Raw genomic sequence first — 22558 nt, forward strand, 5'->3', positions numbered from 1 at the left:
TGAGTTCCTGGCACTTTGCAGAAGCTGGAGACACAGCCAGTTTTATTTCTCTGGCTTTGCAGTGACCTCATTCTAGATATAAGCAATGTACTAAGAATGAGGAGCCACTTCCCTCAGTAACCTCCCATGGCCTCTTTCTCTGGATTGGGTATCCTTCTTAAGGGACCCTATATTTCCTCATAATACTTTACTGTTATTGTTTAATAATTGTGCATTTCACCCATCAAACTGAAGGTTCATGAGGATAGGCACCCAAACCCAGCTCCTGACTATATGTGGCCAACAATAGTTGAAAATAAATACTGACTAAATAGAGAGCTGGAAGAATAGTATAGTAGTACTAAAGGCAGAGGAAACTATTTTACATAGAGTTCCTAGATAGTATATTGAAAGTCAGAAAACCTTGACATATTTCAAGGAAGGAATTATGGGGTTTGAAAACAGGCTCTTGAAACCCATTAAAATCCTGGTTCCATATAGCCTTAAGTGAGTCTCTTAACCTCTTTCTGACTCAATTTTCTTATCACCAAAGTAGAGATGACCTTATAAGACTTCTGTGAGGAATAAATGAGATAACGGACATAAATCACTTAAAAGATTGTCTGGCATGTAGAAACTCAATACATTGTATTACATGACCAAAATGCATCCACCATTAATTAGTAGTGAAGATGCGTTTAGAAAAGCTCTTCTGAATTTGTAATCTACTCATTTTGTAGCTAATAGACAATATGATGTTCTAGTGAATCTCCAAGTTTAACCTCCTGGATATGTAATAGATTATTTTCACTATATTACAATATACCACTCACTCATTTAATAAACAAACATTGAGGACCTATTATGTGCCAGGCACTGTGTAGAATAGAATCTGGGAAATTAAATGATGAAATAAGATGATCAATAAGTATTTTAAAACAGAATCATTTAGTTTTTATTTTTAAATTGTCCTGTTTCAAAGCTCAGCTTCTTCACTGTTAGAAATTACAAAGAACTGTACTATCTCTACAGTTTAATTTGCATCACAATGTAGGAGGTCCTTTCTATTCCAAGATGAAGTGAAAGCCTCTTGAACAGCTCTCTCTGAGGAACTGAGTATCAAGCAAATAACTTACACTACTGAAATACTTCCTCACGTTTGCTCAGCTCCTTGGCCACAGACCCATAAAATTGTGAAGAGCTGTGGAGAGGAAGAAAATGAAACAAATTTGAAATTCAAAACATATGTAGGATCACACAAGAGAGCTAGAAAATACCTGCACTATCACCTGGCTCAGTGATGTTCTGCAGCACATGAGGAAAATGGGACTCGGAGAGAAACAGATTCAACCGGCATTGGTTAGAGCCAAGAGGACAGCTTCTAAGACTACTTAAGCTAAGACCACTATGTAACTTTGGTGGAGGGGGTGGAAGAGAGAAGAAATGTGTAGTTAAATAGGTGAGCAACTGTGGCAGGATTAGAATTTATATAAGTCTACTGAGGTATTCAAAGGAATGTAGTAACCACTATATTTAATAATCAGAACTAAATGATACATCTGAAAATAAATGTATTTTTTATTCCCCTGTCTCTTCCAACTTGATCTGAAGAGGTAGTACTCTTACTGCCCTGACTGGGCATATGACTCTTTTGGTCAAGGGAAGAAATTTACTCATCACCACTAGTTCATCCAAACCCTCTCAATTCCATAATTTGCTCAGTCAAGTAAAATCATCAAAGCTTTCTATTTCATTTTAAGCTTCTCCCTGCTCCCACCTTAGGCCAGGTTCAGGCCAGTCACCTGCAGTGAGAATGGGGTGATTGATTTCCTCTTCATTTCTCTGCTTGGAACTTCTACATCTCCCCAGTCACTGTGCTGCCTCTGGTTTCTCCAAAGTTAAGGCAAAGAGAACAGGGAGAGAGAGTAGGTGAGAGGGAGAAAAATCCTGATGTGCTGCCTACTTTTGGTCCTCTCTGAACTTTGTTGATGTTTAATGCTGATTCTTTTCCTTGTGTTGTGTTTTAATGGGATTTTTGTCACCCATATTTATTCCATTGAGAAGGATCTTTCTCCTGCAGTTTCCTTCAGGTGGGCAGGTGGAAACGTCTGACCCATTTCCGATCCATAGGAAGTTGTCATGTATGCTTTGCCCTGATAATATGTGGAAGACCAGGCCACCCCATGCAGTCCCACCTCTCCACTCTGAGGCCAGAGCAGCAGCCAAATAGCCTCTCATCTCTTAGGTTTCTCAGGGTTTCAGACACCAAACCACTGTGCCTCCAAGTTCCAGGAGACACAGGTAAACCTCTTTGAGTGGTTCCACTGAAACCTGTCTCCTGAGGCTTAATTACACAGAAAAACATCTGGTCCCCTAGCCCTTGGAGGGGAGAGCATTTACAGTGTACTCAGTATACTGACGGCACTCTTTGAAAGGCCGCCACTAAAATGTTTCTCCTTAGTTTCTTCAACCTTATTTATAAGCTGGTGTTGGACTATCAGCAAAAAAATCACACAGTCCTGTTCTTGACCATGTTAGTCCTGCTTTGGGGTCCTACTTCTTTCTTTGGAGCATAGGCCAAGAGACTTAGTCTTGGGGCCTTGTCAAAACAGACACAGAAATAATTCTTCCCCCCACCCCATCCCCTGCTTGTTACAATAGTTTTTTGTTTTGTTTTGTTTTTTGTTTTCTCTTTGCAATTACTTGATATTGTCCTCTTCAGCCCACTTCTTGCTACAGCCTGGAGAGGGTGGGTAATAACATAAGGGAAAGCAGAGCCTGCTGTCTGGTAAGCCTGTGGGTGGGGCAGGAGTCACTAGGTAAGGGAAGAATGGCAAAGGGAACAGCTGAAAGGACCACCTAAGCTAATGATCTGAGCAGAATTTCAGCCAGGTTTCAAGGACCCCTGGCTCCAAGGATATCCAAGGTAACAGCCACGTTAGCAAATAAGAAGCAGCAGGTGAACATCAGTCAAGCCAAGATCATGGACTTAGATACAAACATTTTTGTAAGTGTTTGCAGAGATAACCAGAGAACAACACAGAACTCTAAAAGCAACTTTTCCTATCCTCTCATGGACTTCCCTTAAAGGAAGTGAGAAGATGGGGAATGGGAAGAGAATCCAAAGGTGATTTAGTTAATTGCAAAATGACTGTTTTAAGCCAGAAATCTGAATTTAATTGGCAAGTTCAGTTGAGTGACTAGACAGCTGAGAACTTTTTATGCCCTTCACACCAGCTGAAAAACTTGCCGGAGGACCCAAGTACATGGGGTCAGTTTTACTCACCCAGGCACCTCTCTCAACCATTTTTGTTGTCCCTCTAGAGAGTTATGTTTGACAAGACACTATACTTAACTACTTAACTCAGGCTTCTCTAAGAAGGACTGTGCAGTCTTTCCAAATTACACTCAGGAAAACAAAAAACAAACCTTCTGCTATAAGAGTCCCCCAACCTTCCTAGGTGCCTTAGCCCAATATAGAAGAGCAAGAATGCTCTCATATGACCTTTTTCCTCTTCTCCATTTTATTTGGTGGAAATTTTAAGCTGTAACTTCCAACCTCTCTACACTATAAGATATAGTAAACTTCTATAATTTAAGTTCCCCAGGCTGGGCTCTCATTATATAAACAGAATATTTTTGAACAAAGAAAAGTCTCAACCAAGTCTGGCCTTCAGAATTGCTCTTTGCCTATGGACTTAAATGGACTTTGAGACCCAAAGTTGTGTAAGAATGCTAGCAGTCTTGAGTTGAGTTCCCTAGAAGCAGGGTCAGAAATAGAGGTTCTTGTACCAGTGGTTTCTTGAGAGAGTAATTTCATGAGACAGGGAGTAAAAAAAAAAAAAAAAAAAAAAACAGGACAGGGAAGTGGGAAAGCTGAGCTGATTTCAAAAGGTTCAAAAATTCTTTTGAAAGGAAAAGAAAGTTGATTTTTTAACCTTTGAAATGTCGATAGTATCTTCAAAATTTTCTAGAAGAGAAAAATTTACTTTTTTAATGAGTATTACTGGGAAATGGATAAGAAAGAAGATGTTATAAAGGAAAATGAAAGTTCAGTTTGAATGTTTTAAGCATTCAGGATTCATGAATACTGTTATTTATGTTTCTTCTTCATAAGCAAATGTAAATAATTTCAACAAAATACATTTATAATGTACGCTTATATGTTATAACCTGCTTGGGAACCTAGAATTTAAAAGTTTCTATTTATGAATATTAACTGTACAGCTAAATGGCTTTTGTTTTATTTGAAATTTTGCTCTTGTGCTTTTTCAAAGGTACATCTTAATGCCTTTCTTCCTCCTTACTATTGAATGTATGAAAGCACGACTATATAATTTTGGACAAAACTTTTTGATTGGGCTTCAACCAATAAATGCAATTCCTTGATTGTTGAATGGAAGAATCCTCATTAACATGGAATGCTTTGATCGCCAAAACTTTCAGTTAAATGGAAACTAAAGTCTGTGATTTTTAATTAACTGTGGGGTTTTTGTTTTGTTTTGTTTTGTTTTTTGTCTTTCTCAGAGCTCAACTTCTAGATTATAAGGTGGCTTTGAACTTGACCATGTATCTCAAAAAGGAAGAGAATTTTTTACCATGGCAGAGAGTCATTTCAGCTGTAACCTACATCATTAGCATGTTTGAAGATGATAAAGAGCTATATCCTATGATTGAGGTGATGTTAATGCTATGGTATCTTACCAAAGTAAATATTTAACCATTAGTAGAATAGGATGCTTTCTGAGAGAAGGAGCTCCTGGGGACATAAACCATGTTTGCTTGCCACGTGGAATCAAAAGAAAGTGCAATGACTTGACTAATCAAAGCAAAGCTACACCGTCTATTCTTTTTCAATTTGAAGTACATCAGAATTTATGGTTCTGCATACATACCACTTAGGTGCATCTTAGTGTTAGAAGGAATACAACAATTAATATTTTACTTAAAATATACAACATTGTAAACAATAAATACTAGTTAGATCTTTTTAAAAATGGACTTTATTTATGTTAAAATGAATTCTTCTTCTTAAACATAATATTATATCTTCTTATTCTTACTGCTGATATTTCTACATTGAGATTTTATTATAAGTAGTCATTCTAAATACTTTATGATTTGCTTTATGATTTCTGTAGCACATAAGTAGGACACTCGTATTTTTGAACAAATTCTGGATTCAAATCTCTAGCTCTTCTGTTTACAAAATGAAAGATCTTGAACAAATGATTTAACATTTGTGAGTCTGAATTTCCTTTGTACGTTAGGAATGCCAACACTTGCCTGCCTACGGTAATGGTATAGTGAGGATCAAATAATATGAAAGTGCTTTGTAAAACCTAAAGCAATATACAAATATCAGTTATTTTTATTTTTTCATATATGCTTAAGCAATCTTCTTAGTGCAGAAAGTATGTTGAGTGTTTTCCTATTTATTACATATGTTAACTAAGAACTAGGGGTTAAAAGGCCTTGCCCAAACTTGTGTAAAACATTACAGGAAGGTCCAGAGTGGTTTATATTTTTCAGGATTGAGGCAAAATTGCAATGTGAGAAAAATCAAATACATTGTTATTTTAAGGACAAGCGCAAGTTCTCTGAATTTGTAGGAAAACCGATTATAATAGGGGGTGCTGAGTATAATAATTGGGATACTACTGATACGTAGTAAATTAAGTAATAATTTATGCTTTTATTTCAGGAATACTTCCAAGTAAATTATGCTTTTATTATGCTTTTATTTCAGGAATACTTCCAAGGTCAAGTGAAGCCTATTGCAGATTCTCTGGGATGGAATGATGCTGGAGACCATGTCACAAAGTTATTTCTCACTTTTTAACAACTAAAATTCATTTAACATTTGTTTTTTGTTTTAAGACTTGTTGAAAAGTGCTTAAGGCCCTGGATTTGTGTGTGTTTGTTGTTTAAGGTTACTCCGTTCCTCCGTGTTAGGGTTTGCGTGCAAGGTGGGAGACAGAGAAGCCTTGAACAATGCTTCCTTTTTATTTGAGCAGTGGCTAAATGGGACCGTAAGGTGATTACTCACATTTTTATGTTTAGAAGACACAATTGAGAAAAGAGTAGTTGAAATCTCTGAAACACTGTTTCTTCTTCTAGTCTTCCCGTAAATCTCAGGCTTCTAGTGTATCGGTATGGGATGCAGAACTCTGGCAATGAGATTTCATGGAACTACACTCTTGAGCAATACCAGAAAACTTCATTAGCTCAAGAAAAAGAAAAACTGCTTTATGGATTAGCATCAGTGAAGAACGTTACTCTTTTGTCAAGGTAAGTTGGGCTTTTATTTCACATATATAAATGGTATTTAATAGTTTATGTGTCACAGTCTCTTTAAGAGTCTGATTAAAGTATGATGTTTTGTTGCCAAAAATATCGATAAAAATTATTTTCCCTGCAAGAAACAAAATATCCATATAAGACTGGCCTAAACAATAAGGAAATGTAATCTCATATGAAAACATTCTGGAGGTAGGTAGCTTCTAGTTGTATGCAGTGGCTCAACATTTTCACTCAGGACCCAGGCTCTTCTCTTTCTGATTTTCCATGATCGACATGTTGGATGTCTCATGACTTACAGAGCTTGAAACATTTTGTTTTTACACAAACATGTGTAATGGAGGTAGGACAGGAGCAAAAGAGTTTCCTCACAGGCTCTGTTTTTTATGCCAACAGGACAATTGTCTCCAATTCCCCTCATAATCCAGAACTGGGTCACCCTTCATCATTTTGGCCCACACTCTGGGACTATTACTTGATCCATTGCTCACTAGGGTGAACTTGAATTCCTCTGGCTGATTTGAGCCCATTAGAATTATCTGGGACTGGGGTAGAAGTCTGCTTTACCTAAGATCAAGGATATCTAATGGTATCAGAGCAAAACTGGTCTCTGTGATTAGAGAAAGAGGAGTGTCTGCCGCAAATGTATTTACACTTTACTCAGAAGGCGCAAAGACCACTTGAAGCTCATCTATGACTCATTTCCCACTCTGCATTTATACTCGAAATCAACAGGCTTCTTCCTTAATTCATTTTTTGCTTAGTTATAGTGTCTGAGTTATTTACTTCATTTATTTAACCAACACTTATGGTGTCCTTTCTATGTATAGATATGTAGATTGTGGAAATAAAAATGAATAAAACATGAATAAAAATGACATCTATCCTTGAGATACTTACAGCTTCATGGGAGAAGCAGAATGTAAATAGTAAATTACAATGCAATACCAATTTAAAAGGATAACCAGAAGCAGTTTGCTTTTACCAGGTAGAGCCAATAATATACCTTCAGCCTCTTACCTCAGGGCTATGTATTAATTCTCCTGCTCTCTGCCATGACAGTTCATCAAGAACTTGATCATCTTGGCTGGGCACAGTGGCTGGTGCCTATAATCCCAGCACTTTGGGAGGCTGAGGTAGGAGGTTTTCTTGAGCCCAGGAGGTCAAGACCAACTTTGGCAACATAGTGAGACCTCGTATCTATTAAAAAAAAAAAAAAGAACTTGATCATTTTCACATTTCACAAAACATCACTAATTCATTACTTTGATGGCATTGTGCTGATTGTTATCTGGTAAGAAAATTAGCAAGTACTTTAGATGCCTTACTAAGAACCTTGTGAACTGGGGGATGAAAGATAAATTGCATAAAAATTCAGGATCCCACCACTTTAGTGCAGTTTCTGGAAGTTCAATAGGTTAGAGCACATCATAATATTCCCTCCAAAGTAAAAGAAATTTGTTGCACCTTGACTGACATGCCACAGAAAAAGATTATTTTAGTGGGTTTAGTAATCTTTTTTTTTTTTAATTTTGGAAGCAGTATATCTCACATTTGAGTATGTTACCTTAACCATTTACAAAGTCTTCCAGTTTCAAATAATGACCAGAATAAAAGAAGATTCTGTAGCAAGTCCAGGCTGCAGTACGAGCGTCCTTGGAATTCCTTTCTTATTTGAAACATGTGATCGATACGTTGTATTTTCATATAAGTAGATTTATCCACACAACTGCAAGTGCAAAGAAAATGTAGGACCTTGATTTTCTATCTGGTTATTCCCAAGAGTTCTCACACTGCTGGGTGATGAACCCGTGAGAGGGAGAACAACTGATGTTGACTATTTTTGTCTGCCCGTCTAATTTTTAAATGAGTTGTTAAACTAGAATTCTCATTTAAATAGTCTCTTGGAGTAAATGTTCAGTCTTCTAGAGTTCCTTCCCTACCTCATGCTACTTCTGCATAGGGAGACATGCCACCTTTGCGGTGATGGAGAAAGAGACCTCTGATTTTTGCTGCTTTGGCCTTAAGGTGTTTACCTATTTTGGTCTGGGCCAGAGTCCATTGAGTTTTCATTGATCACATTTTACCTTCTGGTACACTATCTGTCATCCAGAGATGAAAGCAGTGGTCCCAGTCACTTGCTTCTGTTCATGAAGTACCTGTGCTGTATGTATGGTATTTTTGTTTTCCCATCATGTCTTCCAGCATCCCTGCCTCTTATTGCTAGGCTGAAGAAACTGATAGGACCCCATAAACAGGACCCACAAGTCAAAGGAACCAGGGTCGTTAGCTTAAACTCATTCATATATTCACCTCACCTTGTCTATGCTATGATGTACTATCACTCTCCCATGCCATTTTGGCATAGTGCAAATGTACATGCTGAACTACAGACCTGTTCTTAAGGGGTTGTGTTTTCCAGTTTCCCATGTGGCATGGACTTTGTTTAAGCTTGAGTTTTCTCCAGTCTCATTTAGGGTAAATTTCTATGTCAAGTATGTTAATAAAAACATACGTAATTTAGAAATATCTTTTCTCTTTGACAAAGGCTGACTCTCAAAGGCTCACAACTCAAGTTGAACAGTGATCCGTTTGTTGTAGTAATTATCTTATATCCTCCTAAAGATACAAAGGAATTAAGCCAATGGGTAGGATGCCATGGGGCAGCAAGACTTCAGTAACATGAAAATACATCTAATCTATCAGTAGTAGACATCTATTTTTGAGGTTCCCTTGTCACAGTGAATAAAATGTGTGCTGACCTTATTTGGAAACACTTTTTCAATAAAATATACACTTGTAAGGTCTTGGGCTAGAAATGCTACTCTAGGTATAGCCATGGCATACAATTAAACCTATCCATTTAGTCATTTAATTTATCTTGTACTTATTTGTGTTCTTAATTATTGTCAACTAATAGAACCATATAGGTTACATTATAGGATTATTTCTTTTTTTTTTTTTTTTTTTTTTTTGAGACGGAGTCTCGCTCTGTCGCCCAGGCTGGAGTGCAGTGGCATGATCTCGGCTCACTGCAAGCTCCGCCTCCCGGGCTTACGCCATTCTCCTGCCTCAGCCTCCCGAGTAGCTGGGACCACAGGCGCCCGCCACCTCGCCCGGCTAGTTTTTTGTATTTTTTAGTAGAGACGGGGTTTCACCGTGTTCGCCAGGATGGTCTCGATCTCCTGACCTCGTGATCCGCCCGTCTCGGCCTCCCAAAGTGCTGGGATTACAGGATAGGATTATTTCTTACAATCTAGGGAAGAGCAAACAACTGCCCTCCTATAGAATATAAGAGCATAGATACATTCTCTTAATTTACTGGCTTCTTTTAAAAATCCAGCTGGATAATAGGGAAGTGTGTGAAGTAGTCTATTCAATAAATGCTGTTTTAAAATATTAATGGTTAAAATTATGTGTTTTAAAATGGTTTTTGATGCTTCTAAAATAATTTAATTTTAAATGTTTTTATAATTTACAGTCCACTAGTCTTTAAAATCATAGGTTGTTCTTTAAAAACAGTTAAGCATATCAGAAAATTTCAAGTTGGCTTTCATCATTTGTCATATTTAATTAACTTTGTCAGTTGATACCTCAAGAATTGAATTGCTGGCATGAAAACTATTTTGTATTGGAATTTAGCTAAGGGTGAACATTATAAGTTCACTTTGAATTGTTTTTCTGTTTGGCTTCTCTTAGGTATTTGGATTTGCTCAAGGACACAAACCTTATTAAAACTCAGGATGTGTTTACAGTCATTCGATATATCTCATATAACAGCTATGGGAAGAACATGGCCTGGAATTGGATACAACTCAACTGGGACTATCTAGTCAACAGGTGGGATGATCTGATAATGGTCTGCTGTTCTCTTTGTTTCATACTATCTACTGGTTCCTCCATTTTTCTTTGGGCCACCGTCCCTGACATCTATACAATATCTAAAATGGCATATTATTAGAGGTAAAGGATCATGGTATTGTCCTTCCAGGGAAGCAATGTACTAGTTAATTTTAAGAACAGTTTTTTTCTGGAAATTATTGTTTCAACTGACCTATAGGATTCTGAGATCTGGAAGACTAAATTGCATTATTTTTAGTTTGGTTAAAACACGTTAATACAATTCTGCCTGTTGTGTTAATACCTAGCATAATGCCAGGCACCTATTTAGTTCTCAATTAATATTCGATGAAAGCTAGGTAAAAATTATTGGACCTGGGTTCAAATTAGAGTTCTATATCATACTGAGCTTATATGGGTGATAACTATTACCTATCCTGACCAGACAATGAAAGTTCAAGTATTTTGAATGGTTCTTAAAAGGGAATTATATTTCCTAGGCAATAGAAGTTTTTAAATGGGAAACAGCAAGGACAAAAGCAAAATCAGTTAAAGAGATGCTTTTCCAAACTTCATATTTCTTCAGCCTTGTGCAGAAGAAATATTGCTGCTCTTCGTTCTGATACTCTAAGTATAATGCACAATTTCCATCCAAAAGGCAGTTCTTTGACAGAGTATAAAATAGAATAATATGTATAAATAATTCTATAAAATAGAATTAACATATGTCCCAAATAAATGTGTAAACATTGATGAAAAGACCTTTACCATCTGTAATCCCTACATTAGGAAATAGCCTGTGTTACCGCCTCTTAATCTCTCCTGTCAATCCAGCAGCACTGCCTCATTGATAATGACTGCCTTATGAGAAATACCAACTGCAATGATAACTTTTAATTATTTTCTCTTTTCCACCCCACAACTCACCAGAGTGCTATTATCTCCATTTACATTTCTTTTCCTTCTGAGATTCAGATTCTATCTCTAGCTCCCAACCAAAATACACTGCATCGCTTCTGCCTGTTTGTGATAAATTTTTACCTTTTCTATTCTTGTAACTATTGGAGTGTCACTGTTCATCCATCTCTATGAAGACTGGTTAGTGTGCATGTGAGTGTGTGTGTGTGTGTGCGTGCACTCATGTGCATTGTTCATCTTTTATGATTGTTTAAATGAAATGCTTAATTTAGAATGAATGAATCTAGCTATTAAGAATATGTTATTATCTAGATGTAACAGTTTATATCATGCAAGGTAATACTCTCCATTTTGAAAAATATATGGCTAGTGATAAATACTGCATATTTTGTTTTAATTGAAAAGACCATAAAACTATCTCTTTTTTTGTGGTGTATGGTGCAAGAAACCTATGTAGAGGAAGCACAAAATTTACTTTTGAGTTATTATGAAAAGATAAGTAAATAATGTTTTATTTTGTGTAATAAAATGGCCATTAACTTATCATTTATTGAATAAATATTTCTCAAGGCCTATTTGAGTAGCTTTGCTGTGATTTATTTCAAATAACGCATTTTTCATTTTTAAAAATTAGTTGTTACACTTCAAGAAAATTAAGAAGTAGAAAAAAAATAGGTTTTACCTTGTCATAAAGTTCATATACGTATGGCCTTAAAATAAATGTATTAGGCCTGATAAATTGATTGTTTTTCAAGATTAAAAAAAAGAAGATAAACTATTTCCAGAAGTACTCCACAACTTTTGACAAAGGCTTTTAGCATTTCTTCATAATCTAATGATCTCATTCTCATGAGATATTATTTCAAATGACCCAAACATAAAATTTCATAATAACCTCATGTCTAATACACACAAACACCCAATATTAATTGTACTTGGCTTGAATAAGCAGAATTTCCCCTTGAAAATTGGATAATAAAAATTAAACAAAAATGAGCCAAACTGTATCCAAATATTTCCAAACACTTGAATGTTTGCCAGATTTCAGGATGAAAGGTTTTACTCTCTCCATTTCTGAACAATTTATTGTCATCCTGAAATAAATAAGCTTTTATTTAAATAAAGCTTTTGTCATGTGATTTTTATGACAACTGATGGCCACACTACTAATGTCCTTGCCAGTTTGAGACTTAACCGCAAAGTCCCAAAGATACTTCAGAAATTATTCTTTGCTTTTGTTTCTTCCAATAAACTCTTAGATGAAACGGTGAAGTTGAGTTGACTCAATAATAATGTGGTGTGATTTTAGCTTATGACGGTAGATGAAAAATTAAGTCAATAGGACATGATTGAAACCCTTCAAATACTACCTCATAAACCAAACAATTTAATAAGCACTTCAAAGTTTTGTGTGTATTAAAATTATTTCTTTTGGATAATGTAATAATACTTGTATAAATATTGAATCCAAGAAGACAATATATGTACAATTTTTTTCAAATTGTTTAAAATATAATTAGATCCTTATTTGAGTTTTCAAAAATAACCAATATGATAAGCAAGCAGTATATTTTCCCTTATTTTCTATGCTTTATATGATACTAGTTTACTGGGATGTACATATTTTGTTCTGGCCTTTCTGGTATTTAAACAAGTAGTTGCAATTTTCACTCAGTATGTTCATTGCTAATTTCTAAATATGTCCTTTAGACAAAACAAAAAAAAATTACAGAAATTATAGAAGGTCACTGAAAAAATTGTTTTATTAGCTGCAATTAGCAGGCTTTCTTTGAATCTATAGAATCTCATCAAAGCAACTCAGTGTGATTTGCTTTTTTAAATTCCTATTTTCTTATTGTAAAACTGATAGGTGTTTTTTGCACAATGCATATAAGCAAAAATGAGTATAAAAATTACCTGTAATGCAACCACCAAGAAATAACTCCTATTGTCATATTACTGTTTCTCCTTGAGTTTTTCTATGTCTGTTTACTTAATTTACAGAAATGGAAACATATTATAAATATGGTTTATAACTTGCTTTTTTTCTCATCATCCTATATTGTGGGTGTCTTTTCATGTCTTTAAGTGTGCATCTTCAATGTTATTTTGAATGGCTTAATAATGTTTCAATTTCTACATATATCTTAGTTTACTTAGCCAATCCCTATATGTTGGACAATAGAACTGTTCCCTACAACTGTACGTAGTGTATTGATGAACAGTCTTTTACACTGAATCCTTTGCTGTTTTTTTAAATGTCCTTGACAATTTCTTTAGAATACAAGTAATAGTAGAAGTAATACTACTGGGTGAAAAGATGTGTTTATTTTTAGGGTTTCTGATAAATGTTGCAGAATTACCATTCTAAAAAATTTTGCTAGTAACTGCCTATTTTCCCAACCCTTTTCAATGCTTGGTGTTGTTATTTTTATGTATCTTTGCTAATTGAATATATGAAAACTGATATCTCATTTTAAATTACATTTCTTTCATCCAGTAAATATTGTGGAGAGCCTACTCTGTGCTAGGCATTATGACTGGCATTGGGGATGCAATAGTAAGGAGAAACAGACCTGGTTCTCTGTCCTCATGAAGCTTTGAGTAGAGACAAATTTTAAGTAAAGAGTCACACAAATACATGTATACTTTATTAGACATAAATTATTAAAGTATAAAAAAGTTCGGGTCTTAGGCAAAAATGTTATTCAAAATGGTAGACCATCTGAACTACATAAAGAAATAAATGAAAGAAAAGGAAAAACTGATGGTTTAAGAGATAGTAGGGGTGGGGATAGTCAAAGGACCAGAAATCCAGGTAAAGTGAAAGAACAGTCACAGTGGAAACTGAAAGATATAACATGCCATAGAGGGTGAATAAATTAACAATTTTAGAGGCAGATGACTTATGGATGATCACAAAGTATCTTAGGAGTTTGGTGGCTGAAGTCGAGTGAAGAAAATATCATTGAAAATAAGGTTAAAGAACTAAAAGAAGAGATGGTATATCATTCATCTGTGTGGACCTGGAAATTACCTAGGATGATGGCATGGCTTGGAGGAGTGAGGTACCAAAATGTATCATTAAATGTGAGGGAATAACATAATGGAACAGAGGTTTTTAAAGAGGGTGGAGGAGTGCTGGTCTGGAAGCAGCAATGGGGAGCATGAGCACACTGACTCCATTTCCTGACCTGATGCTACAAAGGTTGTGGGAATATAAACATTCTCTAAGTGAGAATGAGAAGTAATGTTCCCTGTAAAGGAACTAGGTGTAAAGGCTAGGTGAAAGGATTTGAGAGCCTGGGGAGATTTAGGAAATGTGTCAGAGGCAAGAAAGTACATGTATTTAGGGGCAGCGTTACTAATGCCTCAGAATCACATTTTAGATAATGACTGATGACATTAGGGATGAAAAACATATTGGCTTTAAATTCAGTGGCGTCTGTGATAAGAGTGGGCACGGTCTGGTACGCTGAAATCATGCTTGATTACTAGAACATTTTATTCTTTTCCCATTGGTACATTTTCATTCCTTTGCTAAATTCATGCGGGCATATTTCTCCCTGTTACCAATTTGGAAGGGTTCTTTACATGGCAAAAATATTTGCTCTTTATCATATATGTTACAACGATTTGTTCTCAATTAGTATTTGGCTTTTAATTTTGTATATGGTAGGATTGTGTGTGTGTGTGTGTGTGTGTGTGTGTGTGTGTGTGTTTGTATAAAACTCTTTTGTTGCCCAGACTAGTCTTGAACTCTTCAGCTCAGTGGATCCTCCCATCTCAGCTTCCCAAGTCACAGGGATTACAAGGGCAAACCATCACCTCCCAGCTCAGTATAAAATTTTTAATTTGCATAAAACAAACTATCAGCTTTTATCTTCATGATTTCTGCTTTTGCACATATATGTGTGTATATATATGAAGGGAAACATTTAATATTTATATAAAATTATATATATGTACTATATATATATAGCTATATAAATTTTTTTTTGAGACAAGGTCTCACTCTGTCACCCAGGCTGGAGTGCAGTGGCACAATCTTGGTTCACTGCAGCCTCGACCTCCCCAGTTCAAGCAATCCTCCCGCCTCAGCCCAGCAAGTAGCTGTGACTACTTGTGGGACGCACACCACCACGTGCCCAGCTACTTTTTGTATTTTTGTTAGAGATGGGGCTCACCATGTTGCCCAGGGTAGGCCTGAACTCCTGACCTCAAGCCATCTGTCCACCTTGACCTAGCAAAGTGCTGGGATTACAGGCGTGGGCCACCGCACCCGGCCTGTAATAATTTTTAAATGTAAAATTTATCCTATTGCTGTGTACATATTTTCTTGTGTCCCTCCTCAACATTCCAGGGGTTTAAGGTTTATACATAATTTTGTGGGTTTCTTGCACTGTGACTAGTTGTGATGAGATTTTTTTACCTCTATCACAACCATTTGTGGTCTATAAGGAAACTTCTGATTCTTGCTCTTTATGAAAGAAAATGCAAAAAGAACAGGGATAGAATATCATCTTTTTTTATATATACTTTAAGTTCTAGGGTACATGTGCACAATGTGCAGGTTTGTTACATATGTATACATGTGCCATGTTGGTGTGCTGCACCCATTAACTCATCATTTACATCAGGTATATCTCGTAACACTATCCCCCCTCCCTCCACCCCACAGCAAGCCCCGGTGTGTGATGTTCTCCTTCCTGTGTCCAAGTGTTCTCACTGTATCATCTTTAAAATTCTATCTTGGAACTTAGCTTTAGGTTTCTTTGCTTAGGCAGACTGATATAGATCATAACTCCCACATGCCAGCAACTAATAAAGCTTTTTGAAAGCAGAATAAATAGCCTATATTTAAATTTCAGTACCAGCAGGAAGATGCATAGAGTATTAGGATAACGATGCTGGAGGTGTTCTGCCATAACGGAAACATAGAAAGGCAGCCGCTGAAAGGGCGTGTGTGGGTAATTAGTTCTCACTACGGTGAGACTCCTGAAGTGAGTGGTTCAAGTTGTGAGTGTGGTTCTGCTTTGTGAGGCCAGGCCAGTATCCTATCTGCATGGCTGAAGCCGTATCACTGGTATGTCCATGTTCGAGCTTGGAGGAACGGGAGAAAAAAACCAAGAAGTCTGGGCAAGCAATTTCCCTTTATTTAAGCAAAGAGGCTGCAGTTGAACGTTGTGCTAATGTTCTGTTGGTAAGAATTGATTACCTGTGGACACCTAGCTATGAGAGAGCCTGAGAAAGTCTCTAGCAGAGTGCTCATGTGTGCAGAAAAAAAAGAAAAGATTTGGGGATGACAACAAGCAGTCTTCCATATCTGAGAGGATTGTGTCAATTTGTCTACAAAAAGAAGTGCAGAATTTACTAAGAATTTATCTTGAATTTAATGATTTGAAGTAAAATGGGTTTTCTTACTGTGTTTTGCTTACTTTGAAAGTTACTTTTACACACTATGAAATAAGAAGGAAACATCTGCATTTAGAGAAAATATGTAACATTCTGAGCACTTACACTTCCTTTTCCTCTAAATTTCTCTCCAGATTTACACTCAATAACAGAAACCTTGGCCGAATTGTCACAATAGCAGAGCCATTCAACACTGAACTGCAACTGTGGCAGGTATAAAGATAAATTCCTCTGCATTTGTCCAAGAAAGAACAGAATGAAACACTTTAAAAAAATTGTACTTTAAGTTCTGGGATACATGTGCAGAATGTGCAGGTTTGTTACATAGGTATACATGTGCCATGGTGGTTTGCTCACCCTATCAACCCGCCATCTAGGTTTTAAGCCCCCCATGTGTTAGGTATTTGTTCTAATGCTCTCCCTCCCCTTTCTCCCCACACCCTGACAGGCCCTGGTGTGTGTCGTTTCCCTCCCTGTGTCCATGTGTTCTCATTGTTCAACTCCCACTTGTGAGTGAGAACATGCAGTGTTTGGTTTTCTGTTCCTGCGTTAGTTTGCTGAGGATGATGGTTTCCAGTTTCAACCATGTCCCTGCAAAGGACATGAACTCATTCTTTTTTATCGCTGCATAGTATTCCATGGTGTATATGTGCCACATTTTCTTTATCCAGTCTATCATTGATGGGCATTTGGGTTGGTTCTAAGTCTTTGATATTGTAAATAGTGCTACAATAAACATACATGTGCATGTGTCTTTATAGTAGAATGATTTATAATCCTTTGGGTATGTACCCAGTAACGGGATAGAGTGAAACTATTTTTCCAAATAGAAATGATATTTTCTGAATTCAAATCACAGAAGACAATGAGAAAGAGAATTCTTTTTGGTTTTGTATTTTTTAATTGTATACATTTAAAGTGTAAACATGTTTTTATTTATCTGGATAAGTATACATAGTGAATTGAGAAATAATTCTTGTATCTAATAAAATGTACGCCTATTTTTTTTCTAAACATAAAACAATTCAAAGAACCTCTAAGACAGTTTAAAAGCTGAGAAAGTTGAGGCCGGGGGTGCTGAGAAGGCCACACCAGACAGTTTAGCTCACGAAAGCATGGGCAGAAAGTCTCGCCTCTCCTGTAAATGTAACTCTGGAATAAGTTGGTCAAGATTTGATTCCATTCAGAATTCATAGTTTTGCAATTTCAAAACTAATCTCAAATCTTTCAGGTTTCAAATATCTAAAGTCCAAAGGAGGAAATGTCTGTTAATGTTGAACAAGTAGAGATTGTATGAAGTTTCAATATCTGTGTGTTAGATATTAGAATGCTAAGAGTTTTCTGTACGTTAAAAACCAAATTATTCTTATTTTTATAGCAAATAATCCTAGTATAGTTGAGTTTGGGTAGGGCTTTGGAGGTCAGAGGGAGGACGGCACTAATTTTAACAAAGATTTGTTTTATGAGTCCTTAATAAGTGAACTGAAAGTACATTAAAATACTCCAGAATCCTGGAGTGAAAGGCTAAGCAAAACCATCACTCCATAGGTCAGACTTTCCAGGGAACGCTTTGGGGAATTCAGAGAAAAGAGAGAAAGCAGCAGAAACATAAATAGGCATGCTAGCAATTGACATGCTGCCATCCTTCCCCAAAATATCAGAGCCTATTTTGGCTTGACATGCCGCAGGTATCCAAAAACCATGGGTAACAATTGCTAATCTGAGAGATGGGTTCAGTCTGAATGATGCGCCAGAGGTGTAGCTCAATGTTGTACAGTGATACTGAATTTCTAGGTAAGAAGGAAGCAAATCCAGTTTGTGAATGAAATTCTTGAAGACTAATTTGGCTATAAATGACAATCCTAATTACTCCTCTCTCTTTTCTAGATGGAGAGCTTTTTTGCAAAATATCCGCAAGCTGGAGCAGGAGAAAAACCTAGGCAACAAGTGCTGGAAACAGTGAAAAACAATATTGAGTGGCTAAAACAACATAGAAACACCATCAGAGAATGGTTTTTAAATTTACTTGAGAGTGGTTAATGTGTTCAAATGTTAGAGTTTAATTTTGTGAATCTATTATTTCTCCTCTTAAGCATTTGGTGGCCTAATTTACAAGCACGATGGAGAGAGCCTTATAAACAGATAATGTTTTTACTAAGCACTGTGTTTATATGTCTTGCAAAGCCTTTAAATTGTTCCTCTTTGTTTATGAAGAAAGATACTAATAGAGTATTTAATATACTCAGGGATTTCTTCTAAGTGTACTTCATAGGAGATTCTTTACAAACTGAAGATAATGTAATAGTTATTTTAATATCTTTAAATATCATTCTTTGTATCTTAAATCTGTGAAGTAGAACAATTTGGTCTTAGCTTTACATTTTTAGTACCAAAGAAACACCACTTAATCTTCTCTCTTGATTGATTTTTAAAGTTTAAATACCAGTACTTGAGGGACCAATATTACCATCTTAATCTTTATTTTATTATTCAGAATTACACAGACCTAATATCATTTTATTCACATATGTCTTACTACTTTAAATCCTACCAAAGTAACCTGGGCTTAAGTTTTACTTGAGGATCGCATGAATTAGCCAAAAGAATGGCTGACTGTTGCCTTTGCTCTTATAAAATCAACAAGAGAACCCTCCTCTCCTTTTAAAAATAAACCTAAATGATTATCTTGAAAAAGTATTGTTTTCCAGTGTCACTTTACTCTTGAATAAAAATGACTGCAGTGTTCCCCATATAATTTAACACATTGCAAATACGATTCAAGAATCTGGCCTTTTTCATGCTTGGTACTCTCTTATCTTGCTCTATTCCTTACAAAGCTCCTTCAAATATGCTATGAAATTAAAGGGAACATAGTGCTTAACTCTGCTCCATGGATTTTAGAGGAAAAAAGCTAAATAATTGGAAACTGTTCAGGAAAGAGAGAAGGCAGATTATTTCTTAAAACTAAATGGAATTAGAATTTAGCTTTGACTTCACCTAGCAATCTAAGTGTGAAAATGGGGAGACCCGTGGGCATCCCCAGCATGACTCTGCATGTCTAAGCATATATCTCCTTATAGATCAATTTTATGTATAAACCCTTAGATCCTAATCCATACAGAATAGCACTGATCAAATTTATATGCATGACTTGATTAAAGACATCAATTTCATAGAAGCTGGTGGCAAGAATATGTTTAATATGGCACTTGATGCCTCCTAGATCCATAATGTAAGTCCAATAGGCAGAAAAGATGGTAAGTTACTATGTTTCAATCTGCTATATCTATAAAATCTAAATTTATTTGGAACTTTCAAAAATGTAAGGTAATTTGGAATCGGCTTGATGAGAATTGAAGCATATGGAAACAAAACTTTAGCTTTAAGTTTATTTATACAATAATGTGCCCTAATCATGTACTCTGAAACTTTATAAATTTTCCTGTTGCTGTTTCTTAATTATCACTTCTCAATCCATACAGCCAAACTAGTAAATTCAAATGTAGACTGGGTTGTGGGTGGCAGATATAGAAGAAGAAATTTCTAGACCAAAAAAAATGAAATATGATTTTAAATTATTTCAGAAGCAAAAACATATTAACATCATAACTTACCAGAAAAACCCCACTGTCCTCATAAGACTTAACTTAAAATTCTGACCACAATCAGAACCAGCACTTGAAGTCTATGTATTGTTTCAAGTGGACATATTATGAAGTGAGATGGTTTATCCTTCTGTTCTATGAAATTAATACATTTTAGAAGAAAAATGTTAGTTTAAGGGTGTGGTAAATAAAACAGACTTCAACTTGCCTACAAGACATTCTATTTCATGCCTTTTCCTTTTGTTGTTCTATTTCATTCTATTTTAAGCATTAAAACTGAGAACAAATTGTTTACTTCTTTTCACTCCACATGAGAAAGAGCTATATATACTTTGTCAGAATAAGTCTTCTAGATCATCAGGTCCTTCTCAAACAATACCTGTTTTTTAAAAGACTGATGCCTAATAGATAGATCTGTGCCAAGCACAGTTTATTACTTCGCTTGTGTGATTTTGCACAGTATTCACAGGGGACAAAAAATTTAATATGATGTTTCCAAAATTAAGCCATAGTAAATTTCAATGATTAATTTTAATTGAAAAAAAGTAACCATCTAATTTCAAGAATTAACTGGAAAATATGGGAAGCGAGGTCATGTAGCCAAAAGCAAGGCCAGTATTACTGCCTCCCCTCTAGCCAGCCTACTCCCGTATTCCAGATCATTGCTATGTACCCACATAATTATAAATTAGGATTTTAAATAATAAAACATAGATGTAAAACTGACAGGCAAGGAAGGTTTGGGAAGCAGGGGTGAGATGTATACCTGGGTTGAAGGCAATGATACTCCTACGGTTTACCCTCCAGGTTGGTGAAGTGTTAGACCAAAAACAGAAAAAAAACAGAGTAGGGGCAAAAATCTAGAACAATAATTCTCAAAAGGGATTGGGGGATGAGAAGGGAGCAGAAAAGAAGGGATTCAAATTACCAGTGGAGCTTTCTAAAATATGGTTAGGTAATCATCATCATCAAACTTTTTTTTTTTTTTTTTTTGCCAAACATTGTTATAAACACTAGCGCAGCGCTCCATATACATTACTTTTTACAAAACCCCCTTTAAGTAGATATTGTTATTGTTCTTATTTTAGAGTGGAGAAACCGAGATGGAGAAGTTATAGAACTTGCACAAGGCTATAAAAGTTGTATTTGGCACCAGCCAGTATTTGAATTCAGGCAGTTTATCACTCTAATCTACATTTTAATCTGTGTTAGAGTAAAAATATGCTTTTGAAATCAGAGTGACCTGGGTTGGAATATCAACTACTTGGTAGTTGAGTGCTTTTAACCTCTCCATTGCTGTTTCATCTATAAAGTAAGGATCAAAATAGTAGCCACCTTAATGGTAGTTGTGAGGATTAAATACAAAAATGCATGTAAAGGACATATGTATAGGAAATAACAATCACTCAATAAGTATTAGCTCTTTTTATTGTTACTATTATATCTCCCCGTCCCTACTTAAGACACTAGTTTGAAGAATAAAATAAACTTTGGTTCAGGAATAACCAAACCTAAGCAACTGAATGCATTAAGGTAGGCAATGTGTTAGCCTGTGTTATTGTTCATGAATAGTAATTGCCCTGATCTGGAAGAGGATTCTATATCCTACCCCATTGTAGTCTAGCATGGTATGTGACTTGCTTTGGCCAGTGAAACAGAGTGAAAATGATGTATGTCAATTTCAGGCAGAAACGCCCAGAGCCAGCACTTGGTTAGCCATGTTCTCCGTGTTTCTTCTGCTCCTAGATGCAGCAGTATTCCAGATAGAGGCCGCACTATGAGCCCAAATTCCAAGATGAAAACAACATGGAATAGAACTTAGCCAGCACAGAGTACACATGTGCTGTGAATGAGAAATACCCTTTTGTTATTGTAAATCACTGAGATTTTGAGGTTGTCTGTTACTTCAGCATAATCTAGCCTAATATAAACCCCAAACTAATATACTCCTTTACTATAGTCATTTATTTCCTGTTCTTTCTCCTCCTCCTTCCTCTATTTCAGGGTCTAGTGACTGTTTGCCTGCCTGTTTTTATAAGGCCTGAAAGCTAAACATAGTGTTACATTTTTAGAAGGTTGAAAAAAATCAAAAGGAAAATAATAGTTCATGCTGTAAAAATTATATAAAATTTAAATAAATGTCAGTATACTTAAATAAAGTTTTATTGGAACACAGCACATACATTCATTTATGTATTGATTGTGGCTGCTTTTCCTGCCACAACAGCAGTGCTGAGTAATTGCAATAGATTTTATGGCCCACAAAGTCTAAAATATTCACCATCTGGCCCATTACAGAAAGTTTGTTGACCCCTGCTGGATATCATCTTTACTCCTTCCCTCCTTTTGCATTCAATTCCTTCCTTCCTTCCTTTCTTCCTTCCTTCCTTCCTTCCTTCCTTCCTTCCTTCCTTTCTTCCTTCCTTCCTTTCTTTTTCTTTCTCTCCTTCCTTCCTTCCTTCCTTCCCTCCTTCCCTCCCTCCCTCCCTCCCTCCCTCCCT

General features: G+C 36.0%; 1 protein-coding gene across 1 annotated transcript in view; it reads left to right on the forward strand.

The window, feature by feature from the left end:
• The window catches only part of ENPEP (glutamyl aminopeptidase), an 83651-nt gene extending 64415 nt beyond the window's left edge, over positions 1-19236 (forward strand). The window contains exons 14-20 of the mRNA XM_025385114.1: positions 4507-4657; positions 5729-5802; positions 5912-6016; positions 6100-6270; positions 9979-10119; positions 16587-16665; positions 18340-19236. Of these exons, the coding sequence (XP_025240899.1) occupies positions 4507-4657; positions 5729-5802; positions 5912-6016; positions 6100-6270; positions 9979-10119; positions 16587-16665; positions 18340-18492 (874 nt within the window). The 3' untranslated portion in view covers positions 18493-19236. The remainder of the gene's footprint in view (positions 1-4506; positions 4658-5728; positions 5803-5911; positions 6017-6099; positions 6271-9978; positions 10120-16586; positions 16666-18339) is intronic.
• The last annotated feature ends 3322 nt before the right edge of the window (positions 19237-22558 follow it).

The sequence above is a fragment of the Theropithecus gelada genome, chromosome 5 (assembly GCF_003255815.1).
Source record: "Theropithecus gelada isolate Dixy chromosome 5, Tgel_1.0, whole genome shotgun sequence".
In the NCBI taxonomy this organism is placed as follows: Eukaryota; Metazoa; Chordata; class Mammalia; order Primates; family Cercopithecidae; genus Theropithecus; species Theropithecus gelada.